The sequence below is a fragment of the Ambystoma mexicanum genome, chromosome 1p (assembly GCF_040938575.1).
Source record: "Ambystoma mexicanum isolate Mex_15411 chromosome 1p, UKY_AmexF1_1, whole genome shotgun sequence".
Lineage (NCBI taxonomy): Eukaryota > Metazoa > Chordata > Amphibia > Caudata > Ambystomatidae > Ambystoma > Ambystoma mexicanum.
The window spans coordinates 779220703-779243420 of record NC_090921.1 but is presented as its reverse complement, the minus strand read 5'-3'; the positions used below and the strand labels follow the sequence as shown (position 1 = coordinate 779243420).

General features: G+C 47.9%; 1 protein-coding gene across 5 annotated transcripts in view; it reads left to right on the top strand.

Moving 5' to 3' along the window:
• Window positions 1-22718, top strand: part of DENND4B (DENN domain containing 4B) — a 2051633-nt gene that overhangs the window by 788365 nt on the left and 1240550 nt on the right. For all 5 annotated transcript variants that reach the window (XM_069651381.1, XM_069651348.1, XM_069651357.1 and 2 more), the window contains 2 exons: window positions 876-1020; window positions 1748-1923. In XM_069651381.1, the coding sequence (XP_069507482.1) occupies window positions 876-1020; window positions 1748-1923 (321 nt within the window). The remainder of the gene's footprint in view (window positions 1-875; window positions 1021-1747; window positions 1924-22718) is intronic.

The following is a 22718-nucleotide window of genomic DNA, read 5'->3' as shown; positions in this document are numbered from 1 at the left end:
GGTAGGGTCTAAACTGATACGGCTTTATGATCATGATATGTGGCACTGGTAGTGATTGTCAGCCTTCCTTATTTGGAACATTATTAGCACAATTTCCCAGTAGACAATCACCCAATTTAGAAGAATGTTGAACTTAGTGGAGCTCTGGTCTTCTTAATTCTCAACTGTAATCAACAAGCAGAAGGGGCTTCAGAGACTGACCCGTGGAGGAAATTTAACAGAATGTTAGACAGGAATTCAACTCTTCAGGAACTAAGTGATAAGCAGAAGTGCTGAGGGAAGAAAGAATCTATAGCTTTATGTATAGGACTGTATGCTTCAAAGGCAAATCATGAACTTCGCTGGGAATGGCTGCTTATACATATCTGTCACCAGCCTGGTGTTAGCATTATGCACCACAAGCCTAGAAAATATAGCATTTTATCTGAAATGTTCACCTCTAGGGTATTCTAGTTTAAGTTGGTGAGGACATACGTGGGTGATAAAAAAGCAACATATGTTGAAATTGGAAAAGGCCTTTTATTAAGTCTTTCTGGGTAGCCAAATCTGGCCACCTTACGCAAGAATATTGTACCCCATTCTCTGATAAGGATATCATGCACACGATTCCACAACGCTGCCACAATAGACCTTTATTTACCTAGATTAAAAGTATAAATATGTATCTAGAAACCAAGCTTGCTTGTATAAGCAGAAAATAAGGGATGAAGGTCCTGAAATCAGGTCTACATCTCCTGATATGTTGAGCACATGCAGAAGGGCCGCTGTTCTCCCCCACGTTATGGTGGATGAGAGTAGTTGAAAGAATTTATAGCAAAACTAATTCTGGAACTTGCTCTTTTCTCATTGACTAATTTGTGCTCTTGTTTCCGCAGTGGGGCGAGCTTTGTCACTTTGCTACAGAACCTGGGTCCTGAGAATGCTCTTACACTGCTACTTGCTGTCCTGACTGAGCAGAAGCTGCTGATTCACTCTCTGCGCCCTGACGTCCTGACCAGTGTTAGTGAAGCCCTTGTGTCTGTGAGTACCTGGGCATTGTACAGGGTAGCAAAGTGGAGATTGCTTAGGGGCTCAAAAGGGCGAAAAACATAATTTTTATTGATTCAACATCAATATTAATTCTTCAGATTTTTCAGTCTTGTATTTCCTGCAGTCTCCTCTCTGACTTTTTCCTTTCTTCTTATCTTACTGCATTACATTCTCTGGGCTTTTCACTTGTCTTTTCTTTTTTAAACTACACTTGTTTTCTTTTCCCTGCTAACATTCTGCATTTTCTTCTACACCTTACAAGTCTACTGGGTCAAATGCTCTCCTTGCCGCTGTAGTATGCTCATCCACAACTGTATTCTTTCCCTTTAACCGTCCAACTAATTGCATTGTTTACACCAGCTTTGCTCCCTCACTGCTACAGTTTCCTCTTTACCTGCCACTTACTGCCTATTGTACACCACCTTTTCCCTGTTAGGCTTAAAAAGACTCATCCTTCTGTTATTGTACACCACCTTTTCCCTGTTAGGCTTAAAAAGACTCATCCTTCTGTTCTCTACGATCACTCCGTTTCCCTGAAGGCATGCCCGTTAGCAGACTCCTTTCAAGTTTTTTCCATTTCTCTCTGTAGTACTTTAGGTTTCGTAAGCCTCCAAACTATAATAGTTGCCAGATTATCCCATCTAATATCCAGAGCCTTGATCTTGCATGATTGCCTCACCTTCTTGATGGTGAACTCTAAAAATGTGATTTTTTACAGGTGATCTTCCCACTGCAGTGGCAGTGCCCATACATCCCCCTTTGCCCACTCACACTTGCCGATGTATTATGTGCTCCAGTGCCCTTCATAGTGGGCATTCACTCCAGCTACTTTGACCTTCATGACCCACCCCAGGATGTTCTTTGCGTCGATCTGGACACCAACACCATATTCCAGTAAGTACATAGACTGGCAGTGCTCTAGAATCATTGATCCATTCCTTTGCATCTACTCAGTTGAACTTGAGTGCCCAGTATGCTGCTGTCGCCTTGTACTTGATGAAAAACTCTGATTTGTGCATGATGCTGCTACTCCATTACTTCCGTGAACAAAATATACAACTCTTGCACAATCTGTATTGTTTACCCGCAATCATTTGGGTCAGATTGAAGGTGGCCTTTAAAGCAATGTATAGTATGAAGCTTTGGTGCATTTAGGGCCTGGTACCTAGAGTATGAGAATCTTGGTGTGTGCACTGAACAACATCTGTGTTAGTATGCACATGCTCTGAACAGCATAAATCCTCCAGTGTGGTGATAGAGTTAGGGAACTCCTTCACTTGACCTGAGATAAACTGTGAGTCTTTCTCTTTTCTGGTCTAGTTCGTAGATTCATGCGTTATACATGGCTGTTTCATCTCCCATTTTAGAAAATCTTGTGTATTTAAGAATGGAGTTCCTACCGTAAATGGGGTTTGTTTGACATGATAAATTGGACCGTATGGAGTGACTTTTTCTTGATTAAAAATATGGAGAAAAAAAGACTGATTTAGATGCACCACTCAGAAACCACTCTGAGCAGTCTTTCTTAATCAAACTCATGCTAGCGCCAAGGTCCAGGCAGTTTTTTTTATTTTCTGTTCCTGCTATGGCACGTTCTGCCATTAATTCCAAGCAATGACCATGCTGTTGCAGTGAGTTTCCTTGGAAATTCACATTTAGACTACTGCAACAGCCTTCTTGCTGGAATTCCTGCGAAGCAGTGTTGGATATTGCAAAGGGCACAGAACTTAGCCGTTGTTGTTGTTGTTATTGTTTGTTTATTTGATATAGCGCGAAACCAAACCCGTAGGTAGCCGGGCGTGAACATTACAAGGATACTTAGTTACAGTGACACACATAGAAATAAGCAGTGGGAACAGTTCAACAACATTATAGTCTGCATGTGCTTATACAGTTGGAGCCAGGTGTTGGAGGCAAAAGAGATAGGCGGTGGGACCGTACAGCGACATTACAGTTTGAGTGTACTTGAGCAGTTGAGTGCCAGGAGTAGGAAGCAAGAGAGAGCTGAGTGGGAGTCAACCACAGGATGTAGTCCCAGTGGGGTCCAGTGAGGTAGCTGGATATTAGCAGTGGAGGTCGGGGTCCCTCGGGGACAGGTTAGCAAGGGCATAGTCAGGAAGGTGTTGCTCAGGACGAGTGGTTCTCTTAAGGAGGAGGATCACATTAGATGTCATTAGATCGTATCCATGAGAGAACCTTGCGCCTGAAACTTGGGTAAGGTTGGTCCTTTCTGAGTTCTAAGGGGAGTTTGTTCCAGGTTTGGGCAGCTGTGACTGGAAATCTGGTACCGCCAGCTGTGCTTTTTTTGTATCTAGACACCAGCAAGGTGAAGGCGTTGGACATTCTTGTGGGGCGATTCGAGATTCTTTTGTTGATTCTGTTTGCTAGGTATGGTGGAGCTATATTGTTGAGGCATTTGGAGGTGAGCGAGAGAGTTTTGAGGGTGATCCTGTCTTTAACTTTTAGCCAGTGGATGTTCCTTCTGGCGGTGGAAGCATGGGCTCTGTTGGGTAAGTTTAAGGCTACTCTAAGAGCGTTATTTTGGAGAGTTTGGAGTTTGTTAAGGATATACTTGTTAGATCCCGCATATAGGGCATTACAGTAGTCCAATCTGGATATGATGAGTGCATTAGCTAAGGTAGTACAGCTGGCCTCTGTTAGCAATGGCCTACATGCTCGGAACAGTTTACAAGTATAGGCTGTGGAGGAGGCTAGGGAGTTAATTTGTTTCTTGAAAGTGAGTGCTAAGTCCAGATAGACCCCAAGGGTTTTGACTGCGGGCATCACTTTGATGACATTGTTGTCAATTTTAAATGATGCATAGTTGGGGTCTAGTTTTGTAATCGCTGTCTCTGTGCCGAGGATCAGAATCTCTGTTTTGTCGTCATTCAGGCAGAGGCTGTGGGATGCCATCCATGCCTGAATGAGGAGATATATCTTATTTACCAAAGCTGAGTCTTCCAAGAAGTTGCCCGAAAGGGGGATGAGGATCTGAGTGTCATCTGCATAGTTGGTGTAGATGATTTTCCATTGTCCTTCAAGTCGTCAATTTGAGTTTTAAGATCAATCAAGGCTGTCTCGGTGCCGTGAAGGGGGCAGAAGCCAAATTGGCGTGAGCCTAGTAGATTGTTGGCCTCAAGGTAATCCTGGATTTGCAGGTAGGCTACCCTGTCGATAATTTTGAGTAGGAATGGGACGGTAGTGATAGGTCTATAGTTTGTCAGGATGGAGGAGTCGAGAGTTTGTTTTTTTTTTTTTTTTTAGCAGGGGTAGGACCCAGGACTGTTTCAGGTTATTGGGCACTAGGTTAGTCCTAAAGGAGGCGTTGATTAGTTTTGAGATGAAGGGAGCTAGGTCTCTTGCTGCATCTTTTATAATTTGAGGAGGGCAGTTGTCTCCTTTGCAGTTGGATGGCTTTAGGGAGAGTATAATTTTTTCTGTCTCTAGTATGGTTATTTGTTTGAAGCTAAAGGGGTGAGGAGTGTTATTGGGCTGGTTTGGGGAGGGCTGTGCCTTGGGAGTGGGCTCAGATGGCACTAGCAAGGCAGCTTTTTTAATTGCAATTTTGGTTTGTAGAGAGCTAATTTTTCCTGCAAGGGCATTTTGTATGTTAGTGCACCAGAGTTTATTTTTGGGAGAATTATCCGTTTGCGGTATGGGCGATTCCATTTCACGCAGGATGGAGAATAGCTCCTTAGTATCAGATTTGGCTTTGGTTATTCTGTCGTTGTAGGTGTTCTTTTTTGTACTAATGATTTCCTTTTTATATTGTTTGGCATGGGTGGCTAACTTGATTTTGTTCTCCTCAGTAGGCGAGTGTCGCCATATAGATTGCAGTTTTCTTTTTTGAGTTCTGAGGTTTTTCAGTTGAGGTGTGAACCAGTTATTTAGGTGGGAGAGTTGTTTGGCTTTACGGATTTTAATGGGGGCGATCTATCTAATGCCGTGGTCATGGTATTATTATAGGATTCCACAAGTAAGGACGGCTCTGTAATATTGTCTACATTGTTAAGGGTGGGGAGGAGGTGAGGAAGGAGTCGTTCTGCAGTGATGTCTTTTTTTGTTTCTAGTGGGGAGTGGCATGGCCATTGTTATCGGTTTAGGATGGGTAAGGTCAAGTGAGGTGGAGAATGAGATTAAATGGTGGTCTGTCCATATTTGAGGGGTTATATTAGTAATGCTGATGTTGCAGTTCAGGTCAGAAACCCAGTCGAGAGTCCTGCCTTTGGAGTGCGTGGAGGTGGTGACTTTTTGTATTAATCCATAGTCGTGCAGTAGTGCTGCAACAGATGTGGCATGTTTGTCGTTGCAGTCATTGAAACCAAGGTAGAAGTCTCCTAGTAGTAGGATTTGCACATTGTCTTTTGTATTGTTGGTTAGGATACTAGTTAGGTCGTCCTCGAAGGTGCCTAGTGGTCCAGGTGGTCTGTAGATCACGTAGATGGTGAGAGTGCGGTTGCATGAGAGTTGGAGTTTGGCAGTGAGGAGTTCACAGGACTGGAGTGGCGTGGTAGTAGCTAGTCTGATAGGCAGGTTGGCTTTGTGGATAATAGCTAAGCCACCTCCTTTGGTGTTGGGTCTGTCAGCTCTTAGCAGTTTGTAGTTCTCTGGTAATGCTAGCATAATAGCAGGGCCAGCAGCCTCGTGGAGCCAGGTTTCAGTTATGCACAGCAGGTCTAGGTTCTCGTTGGTTAGGGTGTCTGAAATCTCAGTAGGGTGGGCAACCATGGATCTAGCATTAATGAGGGAGCCAGTTAGCGGGAGAGTGCTGGTTGGTAGGGTAGTAGAGGGTTGCAGCTTTTTAGTCGCGGTCGTTGCTTGAGGTAGTGGCCGCATAGTGGGTGAGGCGTCTAGGGGCAGAGGAGCGAGTTTAGGGTGTTGAGATTGTTTGTTGGGTTAGTTAGGCTGGTAGAGTCCCTAAATGTGTGGTAGGAAGATGGTTCATGTAGTTGGTACAGTCTAGCCCTAAGTCCTAGCCCTTAGTCTCATGTTTCTGTCTTTAGGTGGGCAGGAGGTAGTGGGTGCAGGTGCCATGATAGTAAGGAAGCACAGTAACAAAGGAGGTAGCGACAAGCTTGCAGGAGGCTAAGAGCATGATTGTATGCTGGGAGGGGTGTTGAGCGGTGTGGTGCACAGTCAGGTTGGTAGGGTGGTTCTAGCCTGTGGAGGGCAGGAACAGTTAGGTTCTGAGTGGTATAGAGAGCATCCTGGGTCCTAGGGGTGTCAGTGTAGCTGGCGAGCAGCAGGAGGCAAAAGTGTAGATGAGCGACCATGAGGTACAACAAAATTACAATGTGGCCTAGAAGCGACTATTGGGAGCAGTCAATAGTGGCAGGGGAGGTCTCTGCTCGACCTTAAGGTACAGCAGGTTTAAGATTAATCGACCATAAGGTGCAACATAATTACAATGCGGTCTTTGCGCGACCATAAGGCACAAATTACAGCGTGGTCTCTGCGCGACCATAAGGCACAGCAAGATTGAGGATTGGGCGACCATAAGTTGCAACAAAATGACAGTGTGGTCTTTACGCGACCATAGGGCACAGCAGGGCTACTGAGCGACATAGGGCACAGCAAGAGTACTAAGCAACCAAGAGGTACAACAACATTACAGTGTGGTCTCTGCACGACCATAAGGCACAGCAGGGTCACTGAGCGACATAGGGCACAGCAAGATGACTAAGCAAACAAGAGGTACAGTGTGGTCTCTGCGCGACCATGAGGCACAGCAAGAATGAGATTAGGCGACCATAAGGAGTAACATAATTTACAATGTGGTATATGCGCGACCATAAGGCACAGCAGGGTTACTAAGCAACCAAGGGGTGCAACAGAATAACAATCTAGTCTCTACCATGAGGCACAGCAGGGTTGCTAGGCGACATAAGGCATAATCAGGTTGCAGTGTGGTCTAGGAGCGACCAAGTGCAGCAGCCAATAATTGCGCAGTAAGGGTCGCCAAGATTCAAAAATCGCAAAAGAGATATAAAAAGGCAGAAAAAGGTATTTTCAAGCAGGTACAGTTGAGCAGTAGGGAATCGGCTAAGAATCGTGAATTGCAGAGGACTATGAGTGAAGGCAATATAGCTTGGGATCAGCATTGGCAAGAGCGCAGGAGGGCGACCATAGGGCCGAGCAGGATTACAGCGTGGTCTGATCATAGGGTGCACGCATTCGTGGCAAGAGACTCTAGGCAATCATAGTGCCGCAAAATCATTGCAATTGCGCTATAAGGGTCACCTAGATTTGTAAAATCGTAATAGGGCTAGAAATGCATTTTCAAGTGGAAGCAATTGCCAGTGAAGGTTCGCATTAGATTGAGGAATTGCAAAGGAATAGAGTGCAGTGTGTAGGCAGAGGGTGTTATGCAGCACGAGGAAATAACTACCAAATGAACAGGTTAAGTACGGAACGTGTTGGATAAGCATGTGGATAGGCTACAGCATGTAATGGATATCAACTGCAACGGGTGGCGGGACGACAAAGTTAAGGTGCTAATATAGTTCTGATGAGGCGCATGGAGCGCAGCGTGCGGTAGACTGAGTTAATATTGCAAGCATTCGGGTGCGAGCAGGACGAGTGTTAGTTCCCCGTAGATAGGGGTTGGTCTAGGCTTCTTACCGCTTGTCTGATGGGTAGACTGGTCTGTCGATTGAGCACGTCTAGCCATGTCTCGGCTGCCCGTCGAGCCCTCCACTGGCTGGCAATGGATGTCAGAATTAAGTTCAAGGTGGCATGTTTGATCTTCAAGAGCTTGAAGGGTTCTGCCCCGGTATTTAGCGGTCAAACTTAGCCAGTACCAACTGACCAGGCTGCTACGCTCAGGGATCAATAGTTGCTGAATGTACCTCGATCTTGTTGTGTTACATAGGGAGACCGAAGATTTGCTGTTTATGGCCCTAAGTTGTGAAATAGAAATTAGAGCCCTGGAATCTTTATATCAGTTTCAAAGAGCGCGTAAAACCTTCCTTTTTAAATAAGGGGATATTAGAGGCCTTTTTATTTTCTTTTATATATATATCCCTATTTTGACAAATTGGCCCCTTTGACGGTTCCTTTGCTCTGTTGTGTACTTTTAATATCACCTTCTCCTCTATACGATTCGGTTCGTCTTTGTGTGCGCTTATAAATTCCTCAAATCAAATCATGCCGCTGCTGTCTATGAGCGCGTGCAGGAGCTGACAGGTGCGGTCAGGCAAAGGAAGTCGCGGGAGCGAGCTTGTTAGTGTGTGTGTGTGTGTGTGTTTGCGTGACTGTGGAAGAGTAGCGGGAATGTCTTGGGCTGGGAAGGGGGGTGATGAATGTTTTTTGTTTGTTGTAGAAATCCAGAGCCCAGAGAGAGTGTGGGGGCGTGATAGCCTTTCCAGGGGTGGTGAGGGGTTCTGAATGCCATTTTTCTCCACCAATGTGTCTGGCATGGATTCACATGCTAATGAATATTTCCCGTCAGGCCGGGAATCCTCGGTAAAAGAAAAAACTGTTTAACTTTCATTTATAAACTGTCTTTCTCCTGTAAAGCAATCGCTGAGCTCTGGGTCATACTGCCCCCAGCCAATGACTGCCCTCTCCCTAAGCCCCTCCTCTGGCAGCCATCTTCAGATTTGTACTGCACATCCAATTGTTGGTAGTCCTCGTGTTTCGCTCTGAGCTTTCTGCGTTTTTTGCACTTTTTTTGCTAGATAAATCCCATTTGTGTTCGAGCCCATGTGCGCTATCGTTTCTTCAACCGACTAACGGGGATCCATTTTTTGGCATCTTTCATCGCCCCTCAAAGGCGAAATCGTCGAGTGTTTCTTCTTCAAAGTTTCCAGAAGGCCATCGGGCCTACACCGCACGCCAGATCATGTCAGAGGAGAAGGACGGGAGTTTCCTCTTCAAGCTCTGCAGCAGCTGCAGTTGGCGGAATGTTTTCAGGGAGGGCAAGCGTGTTCATCATCTCCAGCGGCCTCAATCTCCAGCCATCGCCCCAGCTCTTCGTCAAAGAGAAAGTCAGCTACCCCGGCAAAGCTGCGGGAGAAACCGGAGAAGGCCAAGCAACAGGAAAAGATGGCCGACCTGCCCGTGAAGGCCCAGGTGATAAAGGCTAAATCGTCCGCATCAATTGACCTGGTGGCAGACGCCCTTTGGAAGACAAAAGGGGCTGACCCGGCCCATTCTCTCTTCCTCCCAGATGGGTGGCTTCGGCCAAACGAGCGGAAAGGACCCCGGAGAAGAGGATGCCGTTCCTTAGCCCAAGGCCGACCCCTCAGGACCCAAAAAGAGGGTGGGGGGAGTAGAAGAACTCCAAGGCACAGATATTTCGTCTTCCGACATAGAGGACGAGGGTTCCGTCCACACCATCCCGGAAGATGTTGGGGGTGACAGGAACGTCGAGTAGGTACCCGCAATGACGACCTAGGAGCTGGGCCCAGTGACCCTACCCCCCCAGGCACCGCATGATATTCTCTTGACCCTCCACAAGCTGGGGTCGAAGATTCAGAAGAGGATGCCGACAGCGCCACCAGTGATGGCCCCGTTGACACTGGGGCTACCAGCGCCGAATAAAAGGAAGAGGCACCCTACGGCCCTGCTCCAGCCGCCGGTATCCACCCCCTCGATTGATACATGGACGGACACAGCAAAGACAGACACTGATGACGACGGCGGCATCTCTCCACTCAATGATCGCCCAAGCATCGGAACTCTTCCAGCTCACACCGGAGGAGACGAAGAAGGAATGCTTCCTGTATCAACGCTAGGAGGTCGAAAAAGAAGACCATTTTGGCAGTGCCCCTCCTGGACGACGTCTGGGATGAGGGGATGGCGCTGCTGAAGAACCCTGCATCAGCCCCAGTGAAAAGGGACCGGCTTGAAAAGAAATACTGGGTTCCGTAGTCTGCACCCAAGTGTTTGTGGTCACAGCCATCACCGGACTCTGTGGTCTCACCTGCTGCGCGGAGGAAGTCATCCAACCCGTTGTCCTCAACCTCCGTTCCCCCGGACAGCGAGGGAAAGAAGTTGGCTGCCGTGGGGAGAAAGGTCATCTACTCGGCAGCGATGACGGTCAAGGTGGCCAATGCTTTAGTTATCCTGGCCAGGTACGACCGGGAGCTATGGTACAAGATGGCTCAGATCCTGGACTTCCTTCCCGAGGACAAAAGGGTTGAGGCAATTGAGATCCTTCTAGAAGGTGAGGTGGCATCGGACCATGCCATTACCGTGGCCCTGCACATTGTGGATACAGGTTTCTGCCAGATGGAAAACAGGGTTTGCTTCCATCGTCGTGGCTGACTGAAGGCCACCAACTTTAGGCAAGAGGTCCAGACGAGGGTCCTGGACATGCCGTTCGGGGGAGACAATCTCTTTGGAAAGGCCTTTGATGAATCTCTTCAGGCCATCAAGACCGACACAGAGACTGCCCGTGCCCTGGACACACTGCAACAGCATGGTCCATCCTTTCGTTCCTCAGGAGGGACGTCCGGCAGATCTTCGAAGGGTTTCGGCGGTGGATCGTCCTCTTAATGCCAGCCCTCCCATTCCACGACCCAGGAAGCATACAGGGGTCGCTCGAAGGCCTTTGGAGGTGGCTGCTGTCGTTGCCAAGGCTCCCAAGGTGGCGCGCCAGCCTCCAAGCAGGACTGAATCGGCCAGGACACCCCCACCCCTGCACCCTGGTGGGAGGCCAACTGGCGAACTTGGTCAGCGTGTGGGAAAACCTCTCCACCGATCGATAAGTGCTGGACGCTCTCGCCCACGGACACACTTTGGAGTTTCAACGAAAGTATCTGCGAATGCCACCGGTGGCCCGGTAGGAACAACACATGCCTCAGCTGCTGTTGGAGGTTCGGGCTATGTTGAAAAAAGGTGCGATCGAACTGGTTCCGAAGTGACTGTGGGGCTCTGAAGTTTACCCAAGATACTTTCTAGTAAGAAAGACGACCGGGGGATGGAGGCCCATTCTCGATCTACTATGACTCAAAAAGTACATCAAGTCCCAAAACTTCAGGATGGTCACGTTGCAGCACGTGCTCGGCCAACTGGAGGAGGGAGACTTGCTGTCGTCTTTGGATCTACAGGACACTTACTTCCACGTCCCCATTCACAAAAAAGATGGCAAGTTCCTGCGCTTCTTCATACAAGGGAAGCACTACCAGTTCAAGGCTCTCCCTTTCGGACTGAAGTTGGTGCCCAGAGGGGAACCAGTTCCCAGCAGGAGCTGTGGCACTGGGCCGTCACCCAGGGGATATTTCCCGCTCCTTTTCACCTTGCGGGAGTAAAACACACAAGTCGCTGACTCTCTCAGCAGTGAGCTGCACTCTTGCTACGAGTGGGAGCTTCATCAGGATCAAGTGGGCAGACCCCAGATCAATCTATTTGCGACTGCGACAAACACCAAGTGCCAGAGATTCGCCAGCAGGTTGCCCCAGCCAGGGAGCATGGGGGATGCGTTCTCCTTCCCGTGGGAAGGCTTGTTCCTGTACGCGTTCCCTCCGTTGACTCTATTACTACGAGTCATCAGTCAACTCAGAGGGTGTTGGTGCAGGATGATCCTCGTCGCACCAGCATGGCCAAGGCAGATCTGGTACCGGACCTTCTCAGCATGTCAGCGGCACCTCCAGTCAAGCTACCAGTGGTCGCGGATCTACTCGCCAGGGAAGGAGGCGCAATCCTGCACCACGACCCAGGCTCGCTGAACTGAAGGCCTGGCTCCTGCAGCATTAGAGTTTGGTAGGTACGAGCTGCTGGCAGACTGCAGGGAGGTCCTTGCCAGGGCGTTGTCGACTCATAAGTACTATGGGCACAAATGGAAGCATTTCGCGACTTGGTGCCAGTCGCAGAAGACTAACCCTTTGAGGGTCATGGTCCCCCAAGTCCTTCTGTACTTGTTGTCGTTGGCTAAGTCGGAGCTGGTGCACGCCTCTAACAAGGTGCTTCTGGCAGCTTTCTCCCGCTACAGCAGGTCCCCAGGACGATCTTCTCTTTGCTCACTCTGTCTAGTGAAGGAGTTCATTAAAGGACTGTTCCGATGATCTTTCCTGCCGGTTAAGGCGCCTGTCCCGGCGTGGGAACTCAACGTGGTGCTGACTAGGCTCATGGGGGCCCCTTCGAGTCTATGCATCAAACTCCTCTTAAGTTCCTTTCTTGGAAGACTGCTTTCCTGGTGGCCATCACCTCTGCCAGGAGAGTGAGTGAGATCCAGGCCCTGTCCTGTAAGCGGCTCTATTTGACTTTCCACGAGACGAGGGTGGTGCTGCGGATGCACCCCTCCTTCATTCCCAAGGTTCAGTCGGAATTTCATCTCAACTAACACTTGGTGTTGCCTGTTTTTTCCGATGCCTTCGTCGCCGGCTGAAAGGACTTTGCACTCGCTGGATGTGCTCGAGCGCTGAAGTTTTATGTGGCCCGCACAGAGAGTTTCCGGAGGACTTCCCAGCATTTTGTGAACTTTGGTCCTGTGAACCACGGGAAGGCCTTGTCCAAGGCTTCCATCTCCAGGTGGCTCTCTAGCTGCATCACTCATTGTCACCTGTTAGCAAACTGACCGCTGCCTAGCCGCCCGAAAGCCCATTCTACCAGAGCGATCGCTGCTACAACAGCGTTCCTGTCTGGTGTGCCCCTGCTGGACATCTGCAGGGCTGCTACGTAGAGGTCTACGCACACCTTCACAAAAATTCTACTGCATCGTCAGGGATTCCAGGGAGGAGTGCAGAGTCGGGCAAGCAGTGCTACGCAACCTGTTTGCTTGAAGGTGAGCCTGGTGAGGAGGTAAGAGTAATTGCTTCTGTAGAGCCTTGCCACCTCTCTTGGTTGTGTATGGATGTACTGCTATGTATTCTTTATTCATGAGCATGTGAATTGATGCCAGACTCCATGCTGGAGAAGGAACAAGTTACTTACCTGTAACTTTTGGGTCTGGCATGGATTCACATGCAAACCCTCCTCCTGCCCCTCTGTGGCTCTTCTTGGTCATACCGCCACTTTACGTGCTACCAAATCTGAAGATTCCTGCCAGAGGAGGGGCTTAGGGAGAGGGCAGTCATTGGCCGGGGGCAGTATGACTCAGAGCTCAGCGATTCGTTTATAAACTGTCTTTCTCCTATAAACCGTTGAAACTGTTTTTTCTTTTACCAAGGATTCCTGACCTGACGGGGAATATTCATGAGCATGGGAATCCATGCCAGACCCATGCTGGAGAACAACTACTACAGGTAAGTAACTTGTTCCTTCAGCATTTAAAGGCCACACAAAATCAGCTGAAAAAAAATCTATCTTTTTTGTGTTTGGCTTTTCAAATGCGGAAATATCACATGGAACCCAGTGGACAACTTCAATCATTGCCATTGCACTATTTCGTAGTGCTCCTTGTGTTCTATAATTAAGGGTAGATTTCTCAGAACTGGCAATCGGACTAATCTCTACCCCTTGCTTTTTCACAGGGCCACAGCTTGCTCCTATCTCTTGACCGCAAACACACTAAACAGTACTGCCTCATTGTGTGCCCCACATGCAATAGAGGAAAAAAAATGTATAGTTCTTGGCTTTACTGTTAACAACTTGTGTATATTATGTAGGAATAGGCCAGTAAGTACAAGGCTCAGAGGATGGAGTGGTTGTTTATGGTTGTAGTGTCACAGTGTGTGCAGAAAAATTGATATATTACTGAAACCTCTGCAGCCTCCTTTTCAGACCGCAGACACTCCTGGCAAGTATGCATCGTTTTGGAAGAAATTAAGCTAGTACTGGCTACTGCTGGTTTAATTTTTACCATAGGGGCTTAACTGGGATAAAATCCAGATCCCTTTTGTCCCGTGTGTGAACAACTTGTTCGGGAGCCCAGTGATAGTGCTTGAATTTGAAGAAAGTGACAAGACTTTTCTGCTCTTTTCAGTTATCTAATAATTGCGAGGATTGTGACCGGGGCAAGGGAGGACCTGGAGACTACCTAGCCATAAACCAGTGCCGGGACCACTCCAGAGATAAGGAGGGGAATTTGGAGGAGAGAGTCCAATCCTTGCCCCCAGACTCATCAAGTGCCATTATTGTTGATGTCAATACTACCCTCTGTTGCATGATGCCTCCCATTACTGTTTCCGGACAGTATTCTCTTTATTTTAAAACTGCTTTTAAAACTGCAATTCTCTGAGGGCACGTGATAGCAGCTAGGTGAACCTGTCTGGATGGAGCAAGGGGAACAGAATCAATAACTGGAATGGAATGAACTGGAATTCTAGTCAAACAGAATGGGCAACAAAACTCACCAGCGCCTGAAGGAAGCCACATGGAAAATGAGCCGCCTGAATACATGGTTACTTCCCTGCAAACAGAGGCTGAAAAGTGGCAGGGCTTAAGGAGTTTTTAAATCGTTGCATCTGTGTAACCTTGCCCCTGGGGAAATGTTTGGCACAAATTGGCCCACTGAGCCATGTACATGCTTGAATCAATGGAGGGGTAATGTCGAGTCAGAATAAGGTAAACATGGAGTGAATGGAAGACAGAGTGTAGGTTTCAGGATTGAGGTTAGGAAGTTTGGAGGTGGACCGAGAGATGTGGAGGACAGATGGTGGAGTGGCGTGTTGAAGAGTTGGTGGCAAAGTTAAAGCAGAGTACAGGTGAGGTATTGAATGTGGGAGAGTATGTTACCGGTTGTATGTAATGTAGTGCGAGGAGAGGGGGTTGCAAAAGGTGAGAGAAAGAGGGAGGGGGATAGAAAGTGTTGGGGGAATTAGAAAGTCAGTGTAAGTGAGAGAGAGTAAACCCCCTTACATTACGTCGGCAGGAGGCGGAGCACAAATTAGTAGTGGAGCCCGTGGCTTGTGGAGACGGATAGAGCACGAGGACAAGACGCTGGAGAACGAGTCTGTGCAGATGCAGGAAAGGTCTCGGGTTGACTCAGAGAGACGCAAGCAACCCAGTGGTGGCGTGACCACAAGCTGGACGTGATGGCTAGGATGCCTCAAGAACGTTGCTGATTCTGTCCGCGAAGGAAGCAAGGTGCACTTCCAAACGGAATGTGGGGGGAGGGGGGAGAGAAAGAGAGAGATATCGAGAGAGAGATATCTCGTGACATCGTCCCAGTACGAACAACGAGCTATTAAATATGCAACAAAGCCACATAAGTGAAAAGTCTCGAACAGAAGGGCCACACAAGTGTTGTATAACCATCACTCAAAGATATATCCAGAGATGAAAAGCCTAGAAGTGAGGCACTGAAACAATACGACTGGGATATACCCAGTCAGATCAGAGACATTATAAGACTGAGTATTACTGACGATAATAGAAACCTAGAAAGGGCCAAAGGAAAACCCTGATCAAGTACTCCCGGAGGGGAAGCCCAGGGACAAAACTGCAAATAACAATCTGAGACCACATAAAGCAAGAGAAAGAAAACTGTTCTTGAGGAACTACAAAAGTTGATCGCAGAGACTATCTGTTCTACCAAGAAGGTTACTAATTCAAGGAATTATTGAAAGAATTAGAGGATAGACCAGGCGAATACAGATCATTCCCTTCGTCCATTTACGTTAGTTATTAGTGGCAGGGCCAAATAGGGTAGTTTGAACAGAGGACATATTTTCTTTTGGACTTTCACAACCAACGATAACTTAGTTTTTTTAGGTAGGTAGAATACTCGCTTTAGTGATAGGGAAATGTAGGCCTTCTACTTTTCATTGAAAGCAATTGAATCATGTCTTTGAGTATTCAACTTCTTCTTCCAACCTGCCACAAGATGTAGAGACTGGCTTGTGTATACAAGAGAGGGGTGAGGACAGAGGAGCAGAGAGGGCGTGAACATCAGAGGCACTCAAAAAAAAGTTTATAAGAGGCTTTGACAAAGTACATATTTCAAATTCTTTTAAGGGAAGAAGTGCACCCAGGATGAACTTCACAAACTGGTCCTGAGGAAGGCAACCACAGATACAACGTTGCCAAAGCTTCTAAGGACTTGGAGGGCAATTGTGCCTACCACATGGGGTAGTGGTGGGCATACACCCACCCGATTGGAAACGCATTGATTGGAGACATAGGCCTTAAGACCCTGAGGTGATTGGGTCACCACATTAGAAAAGGTGTAGAGAAAGAGAAAAGAAAAGAATAATTCAGGAGCTTCAGTTCTCATTAAGTGCTTTACTGTTTACTGCACGAAATTACAGTTAAGGCCAACAGGAGGTGATGAGAAAATAAGTATATACACTTCCAAGCTAGACTTGAGGTATTATCAGTTTTCTCTAGTTTCACATAATTATAATTGTTCATTGATAACGCGTTTAATACCAGCAAGTGGTTTCTAAGCGCGGGATTGGGTTTTGAACCTGTGTTGCACTGTGTTGTCTTGCTTCCAAGAAAAACGCGTTTCCCCTGAGCTATCCTTCCTCCGTACCCAGCACTAACTCGGGCAGACTCAGTCTAATGTATATGTTATATTTTTGTATCTATTCGTAATAAGGCATTCGTATAGTTTTTGTATTCGAGTCGGTTTGTTTTATGGTGATACACAAAACACATGTATATTTGTTTTTGAATAGCAATGCAAGGTTTTATGGTGTAAAAAAAATGACGAAAAAGGACAATTATGAATTCTTTCAAATGAATTTTCAATTTAAGTTGGATTGTATAAACAACGATGATATTCGATACAAGGAATGTAAATATTTGATATAAAAAAACAAATTGCGAATTACTAAATAAGGTTGATTGAAGTAAAAGACTAAGGGGTGTTCAGTGTCGAGTAAGAATGCAACGTTTATTTGTTAGTAGACAGCAGAAGAGGAGCAGTCTGTTCGAGGCAATATCAGGTAATACAATATATAGTTCCCAGCTTCTAACAGTACGGAACATCTTTTAGTACATGTTGTGAACACAGAGGGGCATAAGAGAGAGTTTGAAGATAAGAGGGAGTGAGACAGGATGATAGAAGGAAGGAGGGAGGGAGAGAGTGTAGAATAGGAAGGAGAGGAGAGAAGGGGAGAGGAGAGAAAGCGAGTGTCTGGAAATAGGTTGAGCTAGCATGTTTGAATTTGGCACACTTAAACCAAAATAACCCATTGAGAAAACCTTTAGATTCGGGACTCCTTAGCAAATCACCGGAGGGTGCCAGATTGATGAGGCTTTTGACTTTCGTTCTCGCCAACAGTTAGAACTAGACAGTAGGTGTTAACGATTTGTAGTTTATCAGCCTTGGGGAATAGGGAACCCTGGGTTTGGGCAGCGGTAAAACCACGGTAGACGAGAAAAGGACGGCACGTCGTTTGCTTGATTACAGCCTGTTTCGAATAAACCCTCACATTATTTGAAGAACAGATAAAAAACACCCTTGAAACTGTTTCTGTTGTGTTGTAATTTTGAGGCTATATGTGACATGAGCCTAATCATACTTTGTAAGGGAGGTTGGAATGGGGTAGTTCCACGTTCACCTTCCCATTTATATTATGCCTTCAGGATTGCTCACTGGTGGCTTCCTCTTTGGGTTTGGTATGCAGGTGGCATGAACCACCAAATGTGGTAAGTGTAGGTCTGGGTTTTCAGGGTAAAAAGGAGATGGTCTTAAGTGGAAGAGCTGCCTTGTGGAGGTTCCCCAATGTATGCACTCCCAACCACTACACATGATCATACCAAGGCAATGCCTTTGTTTTGCAATGCCCAAAACACACCATCTTGGATCTTATTGAATTTAGCCTTCATGAATTACCCTACAGTAATATTTGCGTTAGCAGAGTTAAATTGTAACCAGGGTGATCTCCTGCTTCATTGTCACTGCTCCCTCCTTTTATTGGCAGCAGCAGAACATATAATAACCAAACATGTTTTATGGAGCCAAGATACTACCGCCGCCCTCCCTTTTTCCTCCTTCCTGCCCTTAAAACCTCACTTCAGGCATCAAGTTGATCGACAAGCAGGTTGGTTTTTGTATCTGAGAGTAGTGATTTGCGGTAAGCCTCTGTGGGGCAGAGTGGGTCGGCATCGTGACCTTGATAGCCTGGGCTGGTGCAGCAATGTCCTGGGAAGGGGTTAGTGTCAGGCGTTCGTGGGCGGGGAAGTCTGCACCATGTCCAATCTGTGTTCACCATCCATCAGCTTATTGCACGCTTAACTGGCGGTCTCACCCTGTCGGGGTTCTTCAAACTCCCTTGTGGGGATTTGTTCTATTTCATTTTGTCCATGGCGCTATATATGGCACCCATACAGAGCTAGCCCATCCTGAACTGCACTGCAACCTTCCCATCCGGTAACATTGTCATGTTTGCAAGCTGCTGCCCTGTGCTTTGTTGAGTGCAACTGTTTATTTGGCCTGCCTCTAGTGAGCCCTTTGATCCCGTTTACGGTTTTCTTTGGGTTGGAATGGCTTTTAGGCCCAAAGGTGCACACATTTTCCTTACTGCCTTTGGATAGTAGTGGTCCATTGCTTCCTGTGGGCCCATAGATTTACATTGGGACTTTAAGGTAATTGTGTTTCTAAGGCCTCTTTGCCTTCCGAAAAAGTCCAGTTGGACTTCTGTAAATTGTATGAACATCCAAGTATCCATGCTCAGAAAGGTTATTTTAATGTGTGCTTAACTGTAGATTTTTTTTTGTTCATATCTGTGCACAATTGTATCATGTAAACTATAATTTTAGATATATTGGGGCTCAGTACGAGTTTGCCGGTATACAGTGAAAGTGGCAGTAATACCGTTTACCAGCACTTTCACCCGTTCCGGCCAAGTAAGATTTTGCCAGAACACATTTGCTGGAATTACCTGTGCCGTTATGACCTCATCTGGAATTACCAGTGACCGTCACACCGGCAACAAATACCGGATGGGACTAAAACCTGTGCCGGTAATACTGGCACAAGGGTATCAGCAGCATGTTACGAGATTGGATTTGTCAGTAATACCAGCTCATATTTGCTGGTAATACCTCGGAGCAGCCAGACAAATGGACACAGGAAGGAAATAAGGTTTCAGGTGCACCCAATCCACCCCAGTGCACCCAATGCATGCAGGAAGAGCACAAAAGGGCCACACCTTCCCCAAAAACACTTCCCAACACAACCATGCTGCCAGTCATTGCTGCATACATGGAGTTTGATGCGCTCCATCCCAATCGCCAGCTGCAGGGGCTGGAGTACCAGCAGAGGCAACAGGCCAGGGAGAGGTTGAGGATGACAGGGATGCATGTGTCGAGGCAGAGGCGTGCAGTGATCACTCGCACAAGGGCCACACCCTGAGCCCTCGACAGGCAGATACTAACAGCACGCTGCTGGCCTACTTGCAGTGTTAGAGGACAAAAGGACCTGGGTGTTGGGTGAGTGCATGTAGAATCCCATCTACCTTGCAGCATGAGTGACACGCAAAGCGGGGTGGGGGGAGGCAACAATGTCACAAATGCATGTCCGGAATAGTCCCTGTACACACAGGACACACCAGTGCACCCCTCGAATTGCAGGTCACAACACACAGGAGTAGCATATGACTGGGGATGCATCAGTCACTGACTAGGCCTATCCAACCCCACCAGGACAGTCACACGCAGTGCACATGACGGGAACAGGCTGCCCAGGCCCCCAGACACCTCCCGTAAGCTCTGGGGTACAGGCCAAGTCTAGGTGCAGGGCACACAAAAAACAATGTTGCCCATGTTGTCGCACCTTGAAACACTTGTGTATAGGTGCGTTATAAATGCCATATCATATCATGGCGATGCTGTAAATTGCGCCACCCAATGACATCCCCATACATGGGATGAGACGGTGCTAAACAACTTCTGAGGGTCACTACCCTGCCATCAGACCTGGCATGCACTGCTTTCACAAGTCATGATACACACCATCATGGATGCTACACAGACCACCTTTACATGTGACCCAGACTGCCATCAGGTAGCATGCATGGTGGCAATGCACAGGCCCAGTCCCCCCCCGACCCCCCATGGCATGGCACCCTCACAATCGGATATCAAAATGCAATGTGTGTTGGCCGTGCGCTGTGTGCAAGTATTTACCACGTCAGACTAGACAACCGCCTTGGCATCGCAATACGCATTCAAGGACTGGAACGTGAAACAGTGTGGCACAATGTGAAATGGGACATGTATGCGCAGATTGACCATTTAAATGTCGCATGACCGGCAATACCACTGTTGGGCATCATGGATCACACCTGTGTCTTACCCCCTTGTAGGTGACTCTGGATACCCAGTGCTTCCCTGGCTGATGACCCCTCAGAGGAATCCCGAGACGCTGCAGGACAAGGCATGTAACAGGGACCAGGGTGGCAATTGAGCAGACCTTCAGTCTCTCGAGGGCCCGATTCAGATGCCTACAAGGGTCAGGGGGTGCACTGATGTGTTGGCCAGACAAGGTTGGACAGATAGTCCTGGCATGTGCAATGTTGCATGACATCTGCGTCAGACGCTACATACCTTTTCCCCTAGATCTGGCCATGCCTCCCCCAGAGTATTATGCAGTGCCATGGCCAAGCAAGAACTGCTTGAGACCTTTTTGGGACTTTTACCCTCCACTTTGCACACCCCTTTCCCCTTTTGTATACATCATGCACCATCACAGTAGACACTTGCTTGAAAAATTGAATTTCCAGTCATTGCTTCAAGTGGAATGCTTTGTATTGAAACGTGAACAGTGGCAATCCCAAACACCCCACTTCCCTCTTCCCCAAACACCCCACCTCCCCAAGCAACTGCCTCCTCCCACCCTTCCCAAACACCCCCTCCCCAAACAACCCTTCTCACCTGCCCTCCCCAAACAATACCCCTCCAGAAACACCCAGTGATGCACCCTGCCAGTGTTCTATAGTCACATGTGGCGCCTCTTCGACATGGAGCTCTTTGCCTACTCCTTAGATGACTGGAGTCGCTGTGAGCGGCGCTGTGGGATTCCAGACTGAGAGCCCTCAGTGGTGGTGATTGAGGATGGTGGGTCAGATCCCTGGCCTTGTATGTGCTGCAGTGTCTGGTGTATGCTGTGGTTGATGGCCTCAGCTGTGGTGGAGGCCACCTCATTGCCCTCACGCACCTTGTGGGCAAGGGAGAAGAGGGCGGCAGTGGGATGTCCAAGTGACCTGGCAGTCCTGCGGCTTAACACCCGTATGCGTTCCTGCATCAGGCGAATCTTGTTGAGCTGGTGGCATTCTATGACAGAGAGTTCTAACTGCCTGTCCTCAATGGCAGGCAGACGAGCGCCCAGTGATTGTATGCAGGGCAGTGCCTTTGGTGGAGGACTGTGTGATGGGCCAGAGCTGCAACAGGTGGAGGGGTAGGATGTGTCGTCATCGTCCTGCTCGTTAGTGGCGGTGTCCCTCCCATCTTGGACTCATAGCTGGTGGTGATTATGAGGTGGTACCGATAGCCCTGCCCTGGGGCCTGCTGGCAGGGTGCGTGGACTTTGCAGGTCAGACTGATGTCGGCGGTCCAGCTCCGTCGCTGTCTGCAGACTGTGTGCCTGTTGGGAAGAGATGAGTATGCTGTTAGTCATCTGGGAGCCATGTCTGAAGTCTTTCCTTACTCTCATACAACATTCTGTGCGATGTATTTATTTGGAAACAATATTTAGATGTACATGGGGTTTGTTGTACCTATCACCTTCACCTTGGGTCTAAGCTCCTGCCTCTGCCGTCCCACCTCCTCAATCCCCTCCATGTGCAGGATGGAGCTGCATGTCTCTACCAGTGCATGAGGTTGAGGGGTGCCACAGTCCCTTCTCATGTGGCAGACGTAGCCCTCCTTTGCTAGGAGATGAGGTTCTGGACCTCTGGTGCAGATCATCCCATCGCTTAAGGCAGTCCCCCTTGGTGTGGGGGACAGTCTTCACAGCTGTCGCCCTATGAACAGTCTTCTGCCATAGGGCAGTCTTTCTTTGCTGGCTGGTGTTCCTGTGGCCAGCCCCAAAGAGTGCCTCTGCCTGTGCAGTCAGCTCAGCCTCTGAGAATTCAGGTTTTCGTATGCGGATGTCAGCCACTGGACTATTTTGGCTTCCAGACATTTTTGACCACTCCTGTGGTAGTGGATGGAAGTTGGAAGTGGGGGATTCAAAATGTATTGAGTTTTAAAGATGGCCACCGGCGTGCTTCCCGTTTTGGCTGTGACGCTAATTCTGGCACAGGTATTTTCGGCAGTGTGGGTGCCGGATCTGTATTACAGGCCTATTTGTGCCAGTAATACTTTCACGCCAGTATGACAGTTTCCGGCATGGGGTGTGTGTGCGTGCCCGAGGACTTGTGATGCGCTGGTATTTCCTGTGGTCGCCCTGCTGGAGATGGAATTCTGGCATGACGGAATTACCAGTGTTTTGCTGAGGCCAATTGTGTGGACATTGCCTTATTGGTTGATAATCAAAAGTATTTACTGTATCTTCAAGTCATGTCACTTCTCAAGTGTTGCCTTGCTGCTCTGACCATTCTGCCACTTGGGGAGTTGGGGACCCAAAGGAAACACCCTGTAAAACAAGTGTAATGCAATATCTGGGCCCTTGGAATAAAGCCTAGAAAAAATCTGCCTACCGTAACAAGTGTCATTTTTCAAGTTTTAGAGTGCCATACTGTCCAGAAAAGTCTGTCATTTTATGTTGGCGGCTCCCTCCACCAACTAGATGGTGCCCCACGGATTTCCATAAAGTGAAACTGAAATTTAGACGTATTCAGTTCCTCCCTTACCAGAAACCAAAGTGCTTTTACTGGATCTTTTTACCTTCTCCCCTCAGGAATCTGTGTCCC